This window comes from Nycticebus coucang, chromosome 24 (genome assembly GCF_027406575.1).
Source record: "Nycticebus coucang isolate mNycCou1 chromosome 24, mNycCou1.pri, whole genome shotgun sequence".
In the NCBI taxonomy this organism is placed as follows: Eukaryota; Metazoa; Chordata; class Mammalia; order Primates; family Lorisidae; genus Nycticebus; species Nycticebus coucang.
In genome coordinates this window covers 11798190-11812364 of record NC_069803.1, presented here as the reverse complement: position 1 = coordinate 11812364, position 14175 = coordinate 11798190, and the positions used below count along the sequence as shown (strand labels likewise).

General features: G+C 43.5%; 1 protein-coding gene and 1 pseudogene across 6 annotated transcripts in view; both read left to right on the top strand.

Annotated features, from left to right (window-relative positions):
• UBXN8 (UBX domain protein 8) overlaps positions 1 to 2553 on the top strand; it is a 42968-nt gene extending 40415 nt beyond the window's left edge. For 4 of the 5 annotated variants that reach the window (XM_053578209.1, XM_053578207.1, XM_053578211.1 and 1 more), the window contains one exon: positions 2066 to 2553. In XM_053578209.1, the coding sequence (XP_053434184.1) occupies positions 2066 to 2233 (168 nt within the window). In that variant the 3' untranslated portion in view covers positions 2234 to 2553. The remainder of the gene's footprint in view (positions 1 to 2065) is intronic. The other variant, XM_053578208.1, reaches the window with a different exon arrangement.
• Positions 2554 to 5575: 3022 nt separating this feature from the next.
• LOC128576231 (hsc70-interacting protein-like) lies at positions 5576 to 7424 on the top strand (annotated as a pseudogene). The gene has a single exon (XR_008377314.1). The product of XR_008377314.1 is annotated as a hsc70-interacting protein-like (transcript).
• The last annotated feature ends 6751 nt before the right edge of the window (positions 7425 to 14175 follow it).

The window sequence follows — 14175 nt, the reverse complement described above, 5'->3', positions numbered from 1 at the left end:
AGAAAAGAATTATAGGAATGACCCAGCATAAGGCAGTCTATAGAGCCTGGGCATATCTATTGTGATAGAGTACAGAGTTCCTGAGTGATATGATGTTCAGATTTTCTTTTTTCTTTCTTTTTTTTTTTACAGACAGAGTCTCACTTTGTTGCCCTCAGTAGGGTGCCTTGGTGTCACAGCTCCCATAACTTCCAGCTCTTGGGTTTAGGCGATTGATTCTCTTGCATCAGCCTCCCATGTAGCTGGGACTACAGGTGTCCGCCACAATGCTGGCTATTTTTTTGTTGCAGTTTGGTCAGGGCGTGTTCAAACCCGCCACCGTCGGTATATGGAGCCGGCGCCCTACTCACTGAGCCACAGGTGCCTCCCAGTTCAGATTTTCTCTTTCTTTTTTCTTTTTTTGAGACAGAGTCTTAGTCACCCTGGTAGAGTGCCGTGGTATCATAACTCATAGCAACCTTAAACTCTTGGCCTCAAGTGATCCTCTTGCTTCCACCTCCTGAGTAGCTGCAGCTACAGGTGCTCACCCCAATGCCCAGCTAATTTTTCTATTTTTAGTAGAGATGGGAGTCTTGCTCTTTCTCAGGCTGGTCTGGAAACTCCTGAGCTCAAGCAGTCTACCTGCCTGGGCTTCCTGAGTACTAGGATTACAGGTACGAGCCACTGCACCTGGAACTTTTTTTTTTCTTTTTTTGAGACAGAGTCTCACTTTGTCTCCCTCCATAGAGTGCCATGGCATCATAGCTCACAGCAACCTCAAACTCTTGGGCTCAAGTGGTTCTCTTGCCTTAGCCTCCCAAGTAGCTGGGATTACAGGCGTCTGCCACAATGCCTGGTTATTTTTAGAGACGGGGGTCTCACTGTTGCTCAGGCTAGTCTCGAACCTGTGAGCTCAGGCAATCTGCTTTGGCCTTCCAGAGTGCTAGGAGGCATGAGCCACCATGCCTGGCCCCCAGCTAATTTTTTTTCTATTTTTTCTAGAGATTGGGTCTCACTATTGCCTGGGCTGTCTAGAACTCTTGGCCTCAAGAAGTCCTCCCACTTGGCCTCCCAAATAGCTGGGATTACCAGATGTGAGGACCATGGCTGACTTGGTTTAGATTTTTTTTTTTTGAGACAGAGCCTCAAGCCGTCACCCTAGGTGAGAGTTGTCACCGTGGCATCACAGCTTACAGCAACCTCCAACTCCTGGGCTCAAGCAATTCTTCTGCCTCTGCCTCCCAAGTAGCTGGGATTACAGGCGCTTGCCACAATGCCCAGCTATTTTTTGGAACTTGGTTTAGATTTTGATCTAAAATAATTTCTCCCCCAAATGCTAACCTGTTATTCACAACCTTATTTATTTATTTATTTATTTATTTATTTTTTAATTTGGCCGGGGCTGGATTTGAACCCGCCACCTCCGGCATATGGGACCGGAGCCCTACCCGCTGAGCCACAGGCGCCACCCCACAACCTTATTTATTGAACACATTTTATATCCTCTATGGATGGGGCAGTCATGATTGTTCAGTGAATTCTGTCCAGAGGTGCTGGGATTCCCTATGCCGCTTCTAAAACAAAAGGGATTAAAGATTATTTGTATCTCTAAATTTGTGGCAAGCTGTTTTCTTTCTTTTAAGTTGTTTTTTTTTTTTTTTTTTTTTTGAGATAGAGTCTCAAGTTGTGGCCCTTGGTAGAGTGCCACAGCATCAAATCTCACAGCAACCTAAAACTCTTGGGCTTCAGTGATTCTCTTGCCTCAGCCTCCCAAGTAGCTGGGACTACAGGTGCCGGCCACAACGCCCAGCTATTTTTGTTGTCATTGTTGTTTTTAGCAGGCCAGGGCTGGGTTTGAACCTGCTGGTGTCGGTGTTTGTGGCCAGCACCCTACCCACTGAGCTACGGATGCTGTAAGCAAGCTGTTATCTTTTGAGCTTTAGAAAGTTTCTTTGAAAGGTGGGAAAGTTCTGTTTGATTACTCCTAGGGACATGATTTGACAGTGAAAGAATTACACAATGTCAGGGATCTGGAGGGACACAGTGTGTACAGGGTTTGATAATGACCAAGCTTTTTATCTTCTAGGTCTTATTTGACTGGATGATGAAAATTGGATACGACACATCCCTTTATAGCCTTTTTACTTCCTTCCCCAGAAGGGCTCTGGAATTGGACAGAGGCTTGTCACTGGAGGAGATAGGGATTACTGTGGACACTGTGCTCAACGTGGAAGAGAAAGAGCAGAGCCACTAGGAGAGTAATGAGAACCACCTGTTCTACATAAACTCAGTTATGCCAGAACTCACAGGACAATAAAGGCTTCACACTGAACCCGTGCTCTACCTTGACTGAGTTCAAGGCAGAAAACACTTTTAATGTTGATAACCGTGGGAATATCAACATGAAGGATTAGAGAAGTATTGTTCTCGCACATAATAATCGGTGGAATATGCCGTCTTACGATGTATTAAATGAGAGTGAGGTAAAAATGTACATAAGGCCATCCATAATTTGTATGTTTTCCAGCTGACGTGATTTCTCAGTATGTTAAAAATAAAGTCATAGAACTTTGGTTTCTGCCTCTTTAATCTGTCTTACTGCACAATGAATATTTCACAATTCAGTCAAACTTTTCAGAGTGTTATAAGTAGTAATGTTTATTCTGCTGTATTTTACACTTTATTTATTTTTATTTTTTTTGAGATAAGAGTCTCAAGCTGTTGCCCTGGGTAGAGTGCCATAGCATCGTAGCTCACAACAACCTCTAAGTCTTGGGTTCAAGCAATCCTCTTGCCTCAGTTTTTCTATTTTTAGTAGAGACAGGGTCTCACTTTTTGCTCAGGCTGGTCTTGAACCTGTGAGCTCAAGCTATCCACCTGCCTCGGTCTCTCAGAGTGCTAGGATTACAGGTGTAAGTCATCGTGCCCAGCATATATTTTACACTTTAAAAAGAAGTTTGAAAACTCTTTAAGGCTTTAAAGTTCTTTTTCATAGGTAGATACTGTACTTAGTATTTGCATTTTGTATGATTTTGCCTTGTATTAAATAGTAACATTTAAAAATTCCAAGTGAATTGGTATTTATATATATATATATAGAGAGAGAGAGAGATGGGAGTCTCACTACATCCACTGTGCTGCACAGGCTGGTGGAGTACACTGGTTGTTCACAGGTGTGATCACAGGTCACTGCAGCCCCAAACTCCTAGGCTCAAATGATCCTCTTGCTTTAGTCTCCTGAGTAGCAGGGATTAGGTGTGCATCTAATATATATATATTTTTTTTTTGAGACAGAGTCTCACTTTGTCAACCTCAAACTCTTGGGCCCAAGCGATTCTCTTGCCTCAGCCTCCCAAATAGCTGAAACTACAGGCGCCTACAACAATGCCTGGCTATTTTAGAGATAAGGTTTTGCTCTGGCTCAGGCTGGGCTCAAACGTGTGAGCTCCGGCAGTCCACCTTCCCGGGCCTCCCGAGTGCTGAGATTACAGGCGTGTGCCTCTGCTCCTGGCTCGCCCATCTACTCTCTGTCTCTGACCAGTAGCCTGAGAGCCCTAAAGCAGAACTACTACTCCACTAAGGTGCTCCCAGATTCTTGGCCCTCAGAATTTGAGGTAATATTTTTTATTTTTATTTTTTGTGACAGAGTCTCATTCTGTCACCAGTGTCATGGTGTCATCATAGCTCAAGAAACTTCAAATTCTTGGGCCCAGCAATCTTCTTGCCTCAGCCTTCCCAGTAGCTGGGACTACAGGCACCTGCCACAACACCTGGCTAGTTTTTCTATTTTTAGTTGAGATGGGGTCTCACTCTTGCTCAGGGTGGTCTTCAACTCCTGAGCTCAAGAAATCTGCCCACCTGGGCCACCCAGAGTGTTGAGATTATAGGCGTGAGCTACCATACCCAGCCTGTGCGGTAATAAATAATGTCCAGGGCAGCATCTGTGGCTCAGTGGTTAGGATGCTGGCTCCATATACCAAGGGTGGCAGGTTTGAACCCTGCCCCAGCCAGCTAAAAAAACAACAGGGGCAACTACAACAAAAAATTGATGGGCATTGTGGTGGGCGCCTGTAGTCCCAGCTACACAGAGGCTGAGGCAAGAGAATCACTTTAGCCCAAGAATTGGAGGTTGCTCTGAGCTGTGATGCCACGGCATTCTACCAAGGGCAACATAGTGAGACTGTCTCAAAAAAAAAAACCCATATGAGCAGTTATCTCATCAGCTTGAACTGAAAGAGAGTAAAAATTAAGAGGCCTTTGGACTCTCAAAAGTTCTGTTGGTATTGCAGGAAGACAAGGCCCAATGGAGAGAAAGAGCATCCAAACACCATGTTTATAAGAGGAAGAAGGGCTTTATTTCAGCTGGCTGAGCCATGGCCCAGAAGAATGGCTGCACTCCCCAAATGGCTTACTCTTCTCCTTTTTATCCCCAAGCAAAAAGTTCTGGCCCATAGGGTGGCCCTCACCAGCCCCATATACCAAGGGTGGTGGGTTCGAACTTGGCCCTGGCCAAACTGCAACAAAAAATAGCCGGGTGTTCTGTGGGTACCTATAGTCCCAGGTACTCGGGAGGCTGAGGCAAGAGAAGGTCACTGCAGCCCCAAACTCCTAGGCTCAAGTGATCCTCTTGCTTTAGTCTCCTGAGTAGCAGGGATTAGGTGTGCCCAGGAGTTAGAGGTTGCTGTGAGCTGTGACGCCACAGCACTCTACCAATGGTGATAAAGTAAGACTCTGTCTATAAAAACAAAAAAGTTCTGGGTGGCACCTGTGGCTCAAAGGAGTAGGGTGCCGGCCCCATATGCCGGAGGTGGCAGGTTCAAACCCAATCCCGGCCAAAAAGGGCAAAAAAAAAAAAAAGTTCTGGCCCACGCGCACCTTTCTCATTGGTCAATTGGAATCAAGCTGGAGAAGCTGGCTCTAGCTTTTACAGAATCACGGGTTTTTACAGAAGCAAAAGTCAGCATTAGTTTTCAGGTCTGATTTCTACAAATTTCTTCAAGCTGAGTCACCACAGGGAGGACCTTGGCAGGTGTATCGTTGGGTCTCCTTGAGAAGACATCTGTTCTCTTAGACCTTAATTTTTCTGGGTATCCTCTTTCATTACCCCCTTTTGAGACTCAATATATATTTTAATTTGAGTTCTATTAGCTTGCTCTACAGGAGCCAATAGTGAACTTGGGCAATCCATCCGCCTCAGCCTTCCAGAGTGCTAGGATTACACCAATCCCAGCCTGCAATACCTATTTTAAGAGTCCCTACAGAACCAATATGAAGTTCTGGACTATTCAAGTGTCATTCCTGAACTTCAGTTAGGTGTGGGGCTGCTTATGAGGCTATCTTACAGCCACATCACTTATAGGAAATTTTTATTCAGGTTCCAATTTTTCCTGAGGTACCTATATTGACACAACAGATAGCATTTAATACTGCACAGATTTTTCCATCGTAGCCAATAGGCGACCTTTTGAGCCTTAAGGCTTCAGAGCAAATATAACTACTATATACAATTCTATATGCAGTATAGAATTCTATATAAAGACAACCTTAATTCCTTAACGTAGTCTGGACACCTTTGAAAATGCTATTCCAGGAGCTACTAGTGTCCGGGCCTGGAATTGGACCGCAGCGTCCTCAGCCGCGTCGTCTGCCTCCTGACTATGGACCCCCGCAAAGTGAACGAGCTTTGGGCCTTCGTGAAATTGTGTAAGCAGGATCCGAGCATTCTGCACACCGAGGACATGCGCTTCTTAAGGGAATGGGTGGAGAGCATGGGGGGTAAAGTACCACCTGCTGCTCAGAAAACTAAAGAAGAAAACATCAAGGAAGAAAAAACAGATAGTAAGAAGGCAGAAGAAAACATAAAGACAGAGGAACCATCAAGTGAGGAGAGTGATCTAGAAATTGATAGGGAAGGTGTGATTGAACCAGACACTGATGCCCCTCAAGAAATGGGAGATGAAAATGCAGAGATAACTGAGGAGATGATGGATCAGGCAAATGAGAAGAAAGTGGCTGCCATTGATGCCCTAAATGATGGTGAGCTACAGAAAGCCATCAACTTGTTCACAGATGCCATCAAGCTGAATCCTCGGTTGGCCATTTTGTATGCCAAGAGAGCCAGTGTCTTCATCAAATTACAGAAGCCAAATGCTGCCATCCGAGATTGTGACAGAGCCATTGAAATAAATCCTGATTCAGCTCAGCCTTACAAGTGGAGAGGGAAAAGCACACAGACTTCTGGGCCATCGGGAAGAAGCAGCCCATGATCTTGCCCTTGCCTGTAAACTGGATTATGACGATGATGTTTGTGCTATGCTGAAGGAAGTTCAACCTAGGGCCCAGAAAATTGCAGAACATGGGAGAAAGTATGAGAGAAAACGTGAAGAGCGAGAGATCAAAGAAAGAATAGAAAGGGTTAAGAAGGCTCGTGAAGAACATGAGAAAGCCCAGAGGGAGGAAGAAGCCAGACGACAATCAGGAGCTCAGTATGGCTCTTTTCCAGGTGGCTTTCCTGGAGGAATGCCTGGTAATTTTCCTGGAGGAATGCCTGGAATGGCAGGAGGCATGGCAGGGATGCCTGGACTCAATGAAATTCTTAGTGATCCAGAGGTTCTTGCAGCGATGCAGGATCCAGAAGTCATGGTGGCCTTCCAGGATGTGGCTCAGAACCCAGCAAATATGTCAAAATACCAGAGCAACCCAAAAGTTATGAATCTCATCAGTAAATTGTCAGCCAAATTTGGAGGTCAAGCGTGATGCCCTTCTGACAAATAAAGCCCATGCTGAAGGAAAAGCAACCTATATCACCTAATGGATGTCGCAATAATACAAACCAGTGTACCTCTCACCTTCTCATCAAGGGAGCTGGGGTGCTTTAAAGATAATCCCTACCCCTGTCCCCCAAATGCAGCTCAAGCATTTTGCAGTGGTTTGCCATTAGGGTATTCATTCAGATAATGTTTTCCAACTAGAAATTACAATCTTTAAAACACTTTTTAAAACTTAAAAATATTTAAAACTAATTAAAAGGGTGTGGTAATTTCTACATTTTTCTTACTAATCATTTTGGATTTTTTTCTTTGAATTATTGGGCAAGGAAGATAGATACATGGAAGATAATTGCTCTAGTTTGAGTAAAAGTTTATTAGGAGGGTACAAATACAACTCATTTAAATATATAAATGTTTGAGTTGGATGGATGGTTACTGAGGCATTTTGATTTGTCTTTTTAAATGCTTTATTTAAAAAAAAAAGATTTATTTCAGTAAGACTAATGGGACCACCAGTAATTCAGAAGGACCTGGGTAGGGACTGGAAGTACTTGGCAGGACGGCAGCAGTCTTGCTGTGTTTTACATAACATGCACCCTTGTGCAGGTTGCATTTAAATCTTACACTGTGGTGAAGGGTTGAATTTTTTTGTAATGCTGCAGTAGAGTTGGATTAACTTAGCTCTATTCTTGTCCAATATATAAAATAAATGTTTCATATAATTTCCACAGAGCATAAATAAGGGAGTAATTTTCTTTATATTTCTGTGTTTAAAATTACCTTTCCTGTTCAAAAATTGTCCAACTCTGTCTGCTTTCTGCTTGTTATATTTTTTCCCTTTAATCTTCTTGGATTAAAAGACAGTCCTTTTTTCATTAGCATCGTCACTGCTATCATTTTTTGCATAATTATACAGGCATATTTAATGCTGGGTTTAATTTAATATGTAATACATATGGTTGACAGTAGGGTAATACCCATCACAACTGCAGTTTCTTACTTGGTCTTGGGATTACTTAAGTGATAGATCTTATATCAAAAGACATCAGACATTGGAAGACAAGATTAGCTTTGGTATTTGGTCTTCTACTTAGGAAGTACCTACCGCAATTAGAGTTTATTTTGGATTCATTTTTATATTTTGAAGAGAATGAGGTTTGAAATTTGATGTACATAGAGTCCCTCTGACTTTTTGATATAGCATAAATTATAAAGTAGATGAGATGTCCACAGTTATTCAATATGGAGTTAATTCGAACTATGAATGATTCATTGTCTTCGTTTTAGATCTTCCTTAAATAATGCAACCATAACCCCACTGCTTTCTTTACAGAAAATGGTAAATTTTCTGTCATGTAATTCTTATCTTAAATAAGAATTCAATTCTCATTTTAAATAAGACCAAGTAGAGTATGTAGGCCTTTTCCCGATAATGCTATTTTCTACCTAGCTTATACTTAAAATGCTAGTGTTTAAAGGCAGATTTAAGGAATGAGGCCTGTACTTTGCTTATGTTAGGAATCAGTGGTAGGAGCAATGAAGTAAATGCTATAGCATTCATTTCTAAAATAGCATATATAAGTTCAGTTTCTAACCGTTTGCTGTACACAGACAGAATTCATCTGTTGTATAAATGAGGAAAAAGCTGTGTGCTTTAATTCCTTTGAAAACATTCACCATATAAACTTAAAAAAAAAAAAAAAAAGAAAATGCTATTCCAGGGTGGCGCCTGTGGCTCAGTGAGTAGGGCGCCGGCCCCATATGCCGAGGGTGGCGGGTTCAAACCCAGCCCCGGCCAAACTGCAACAAAAAAATAGCTGGGCGTTGTGGCGGGCGCCTGTAGTCCCAGCTGCTCCAGAGGCTGAGGCAAGAGAATCGCGTAAGCCCAAGAGTTAGAGGTTGCTGTGAGTTGTGTGACGGCTACGGCACTCTACCAGAGGGCGGTACAGTGAGACTCTGTCTCTACAAAAAAAAAAAAAAGAAAATGCTATTCCAGGTTGAACAAGATGGCAGACCAGAAGGATTGTTCAGCTGAGCTCTCCTAGAATGGGGAAAAAGAGAACCCAGCCATACCTGGCACAAGGACCTTACCCAGAGTCATAGCTCAGGGAATTCAGCAAGGAGGTGGTGAGCTGGGTACAGCATGGGGTCTGGAGTGGTGGGAATCTGGTGAATTAGGCAAATGATTGTGACCAGCTTGGATCAGCTGGCTGCCTACAGAGGCCTGGTAAAGAAGGAAGCCTTTCTGGAGTTTTCAGTTGTTGGCGGAAGCTGCACATTGAATGGCAAGCTAGGAAGAAGGGGCAGACTCGAATAGTATACGGCAACCAGATTTGAATGCCGATTGGAGTGGATTTGCCATAAATTTGGTGGCTGGCAAGGGAGCCATACTGAGAAGCCCCTCCCTAGCTAGGGGCCTGCCACTGGGGGAAGGTCATGAGAGGGTCTTAGCTGGGACCTAAAGCACAGCCATCTTAATTCTTCCTGGCAGGATCAAAACTCCAGTCTTAGGACAGGCTGAGGGACTCCTGCATCCCACAGGTACTGGAGTCAGGGGGCATCGTGAGACCTGCCCCTGAAGGATTCTTGTGAGGTTTAAATTCCCAACCTGGCAGGGTCTGAATGCCGAGGAAACATAAGGACCATAGAGGTTGCTGGCTGTGCTCTCTGTCTCCTAAAAATACACAGTGCCAGGTGGTGCCTGTGGCTCAGAGAGTAGGGTGCCGGCCCCATATACCAAGGGTGGCAGGTTCAAACCCGGCCCCAGCCAAACTACAACAAAAAATAGCTGGGCATTATGGCAGGTGCCTGTGGTCCTAGTTACTCGGGAGGCTGAGGGAAGAGAATCGCCTTGCGTGTTGGAGGTTGCTGTGAGTTGGGATGCCACAGCACTATACTGAGGTTTAAAAAGTGAGACTCTGTCTCAAAACAAACAAACAAAAACTACATAGTGCCCGCTGGTGTCCCAACAGCACATTGCAACATACTGTCATCAAGATTAAGGACTTCTATTTTAAAAAAAGGAGGCAGTGATAAGAATAAAGTAGGAAGAGGAGGTGAACAAGAAGAGCACATGAGGAGGAACCAATAGAAAAATTCAAGCAACATGAAAACCCAAAACAGGAACTCCCCCCAAGGGACCATGAGGCAGCTACTGCAGAAGACTCCACCTATAAAGAATTAATGGATTTGACAGAAAGCGGATTTAAAATATGGATCATAAAGACAATGAAAGGAATGGATGAAAAAATGGAAAGACAGAACCGAAAGTTGGACAAGAGATATGTAGACTATAGAAATACATGGCGGAGCTTAAGGAAATGAAGGAGTCAATTGGGGAATGTAAAGAAGCAGAAGAAAGTATCAAAAATAGGTCAGACCATGGAGAAGGAAGAGCCTCAGAGCTAGAGGATGAAGTTCTCAAGTTAACTCAGATACTTAAACAGACAGAAGAGAAGAAAGAGAAAGCAGAGAACTACGAGACTTAGAGAACTTAGAGAACTACGAGACTCCATGAAGTGTACAAATATACGAATAATAGGGATTCCTGAAGGAGAAGAAGATTGTCCCAAAGGAATGGAAGCCCTGCTGGAGACCATCACAAAGGAAAACTTCTCAAGTTTTACTAAAGACCCCCAGACACTCCTCTCAAATGAATATCAAACTTTGGGTCATCTCAACTCAAACAGAGCCTCTCAAAGACACATTGTAATGACCTGTCCAAAGTCCAGATGAAAGAAAAAATTCTGGGAGGCTCCTGTGGCTCAGTGAGTAGGGTGCTGGCCCCATATACTGAGGGTGGTGGATTCGAACCTGGCTCCAGCCAAACTGCAACAAAAAATAGCAAGGCGTTCTGGCAGGCACCTGTAGTCCCAGCTACTTGGGAGGTGATGCCCAAGAGCTGGAGGTTGCTGTGAGCTGTGATGCCACAGTACTCTACTGAGGGTAACAAAGTGAGGAAAGGAAGAGAGAGAGAGAGAGAGAGAAAGAAGAAAGGAGAGACAGAGAAAGAAAGTAAGAGAGAAAAGAAAGAAAGTCTGCAAGCAGCCAGAAATAAGCACCAACTGACCTACAGAGGCAGAGCCATTAGGATGACAGCAGACTCTTCTTTTTTTTTGAAACAGAGTCTCACTATGTCACCCTTGGTAGTGTGCTGTGTCATCACAGTTCATAGCAACCTCCAACTCTTGGGCTTAAGTGATTCTCTTGCCTCAGCCTCCTGAGTAGCTGGGGCTACAGGTGCCTGCTACAACATTCAGCTATTTTTTTGTTATAGTTGTCATTGTTTGGCAGGCCCATCTGGGTTTGAACCCACCAGCCTTGGTGTATTGGCACATGTGGCTGGCGCCCTAGCTGCTGAGCTACAGGCGTAGAGCCCACCTTCAACATTCTTTTTTTTTTCTTGAGACAGAGTCTCAAACTGTTGCCCTGGTTAGAGTGCCGTGGTGTCACAGCTCACAGCAAACTCAAACTCTTGGGCTCAAGCGATTGTCTTGTCTCAGCCTCCCAAGTAGCTGGGACTACAGGTGCCAGCCACAACACCTGGCTATTATTATTTTTTGAGGCAGCATCTCACAATGTCACCCTCGGTAGAGTGCCATGGTGTCACAGCTCAATGCAACCTCAAACTCTTTCTTGGGCTTAAGCGATTCTTGTGCCTCAGCCTCCTGAGCAGCTGGGGCTATAGGTGCCTGGCACAACACCCAGCTCTTTTTTGATTGCAGCTCTCATTGTTGGTTAGCTGGCCCGGGCAAGGCTCGAACCCACCAGCCTCTGAGTATGTGTTCCTACGCACTGAGCTATGGGTCCCAACCCAACATTTTTTTTTTTTTTTTTGAGATGGAGCCTCAAGCTGTTACCCTGGGTAGAATGCCATGGCATCACCACTCACAGCAACCTCAAACGCTTGGGCTTATGCAATTCTCTTGCCTCAGCCTCTCAAGTAGCTGGGACTACAGTTTGCCAACTATTTTTTGGTTGTAGTTGTCATTGTTGTTTGGCGGGCCTGGGCTGGATTCTGCCAGCTCTGGTGAATGTGGCTGGCACCTTACCCACTTGAGCTACAGGTACCAAGCCCCAACCCAACATTCTTTTTTTATTATTATTGTTAAATCATAGCTGTGTACATTAGTGCAATCAAGGGGTACAATGTGCTGGTTTCATATACAATCCGAAATATTTTCATCAAACTGTTCAACATAGCCTTCATGGCGTTTTCTTACTTATTGTATGTAGACCTTTGTATTCTGCCTTTAGTAAGTTTCGCCTGTACCCATTCTAAGATGTATTGTAGGTGTGGCCCCACCCATTACCCTCCCTCTACCCTTACCTCCCCCCTCCCTTCCCCTTCCTTGGCCCTTTCCTCATAGTCTTGTGCTATAGTTGGGTTATAGCCTTCATGTAAAAGCTATAATTTAGCTTCATAGTAGGGCTGAGTACATTGGATACTTTTTCTTCCATTCCTGAGATACTTTGCTAAGAAGAATATGTTCCAGCTCCATCCATGTAAACATGAAAGAGGTAAAGTCTCCATGTTTCTTTAAGGCTGCATAATATTCTATGGTATATGTGTACCACAATTTGCTAGTCCATTCATGGGTCGATGGGCACTTGGACTTCTTCCATGACTTAGCAATTGTGAATTGGGCTGCAATAAACATTCTGGTACAGATGTCTTTGTTACATTGTGACTTTTGGTCTTCTGGGTCCTAGTAAAGGAATTATAGGATCGAATGGCAGGTCTATTTTTAGGTCTCTAAGTATTCTCCAAACATCCTTCCAGAAGGAACGTATTAGTGTGCCTTCCCACCCAGCAGTGTAGAAGTGTGCCCTTTTCTCCACATCCATGCCAACATTTCTGGTTTGGGGATTTTGTTATGTGGGCTACTCTTACTGGGGTTAGGTGATATCTCAAAGTAGTTTTGATTTGCATTTCTCTGATGATTAAGGATGAGGAGCTTTTTTTCATGTGTTTGTAGATCGTGCATCTGTCTTCTTTGGAGAAGTTTCTCTTCAAATGCCCACCCTGAGATGGGATCACTTGTTCTTTTCTTGCTAATACGTTTGAGTTCTCTGTGGATTCTGGTTATTAGACCTTTATCAGAGGTGTAACCTGCAAATATTTTCTCCCATTCTGAGGGCTGTCTGCTTGCTTTACTTTCTATGCTCTTGGCTGTGCAGAAGCTTTTTAGTTTGATCAGGTCCCAGTAGTGTATTTTTGATACTGCTTCGATTGCTTGGGGAGTCCTCCTCATAAAATATTCACCCAGACTGATTCCTTCAAGAGTTTTCCCTGCACTCTCTTCTAGTATTTTTATAGTTTCATGTCTTAAGTTTAAATCTTTTATCCAGTGAGAGTCTATCTTAGTTAATGGTGAAAGGTGTGGGTCCTGTTTCAATCTTCTACCGGTTGCCAGCCAGTTCACACAGCACCATTTGTTAAATAGGGAATCTTTTCCCCACTGAATGTTTTTAATTGACTTGTCAAAGATCAAATAACAGTAAGTAGCTGGGTTGATCTCTTGGTTCTCTATTCTGTTCCAGACATCTACTTCTCTGTTTTTGTGCCAATACCATGCTGTTTTGATCACTATCGATTTATAGTACAGTTTCAGGTCTGGTAGCGTGATCCGTCCTGCTGTGTTTTTATTGCTGAGTAATGTTTTGGCTATTCGAGGTTTTTTCTGATTCCATATAAAACGAAGTATTATTTTTTCAAGATCTTTAAAATATGACAATGGAGCTTTAATAGGAATTGCATTAAAATTATATATTGCTTTGGGTAGTATAGACATTTTAACAATGTTGATCCTTCCCAGCCATGACCATGGTATGTTTTTCCATCTGTTAAGATCTTCAGCTATTTCTTTTCTTAAAGTTTCATAGTTCTCTTTGTAGAGATCTTTCACATCCTTTGTTAGGTATACTCCCAAATATTTCATCTTCTTTGGCACTACTGTGAAAGGAATAGAGTCCTTGACTGTTTTTTTGGCTTGGTTATTGTTGGTATATATAAAGGCTACAGATTTATGGGTGTTGATTTTATAGCCTGAGACATTGCTGTATTCCTTGATCACTTCTAAAAGTTTTGTAGTAGGGCGGTGCCTGTGGCTCAGTCGGTAAGGCACCGGCCCCATATACCGAGGGTGACAGGTTCAAGCCCGGCCCCGGCCAAACTGCAACCAAAAAAAAAAAAAAAAATAGCCAGGCGTTGTGGCGGGCACCTGTAGTCCCAGCTACTCGGGAGGCTGAGGCAAGAGAATGACTTAAGCCCAGGAGTTGGAGGTTGCTGTGAGGCCACGGCACTCTACCAAAGGCCATAAAGTGAGACTCTGTCTCTACAAAAAAAAAAAATAATAATAAATAAAAATAAAAGTTTTGTAATAGAATCTCTAGTGTTTTCCAGATATACAATCATATCCTCTGC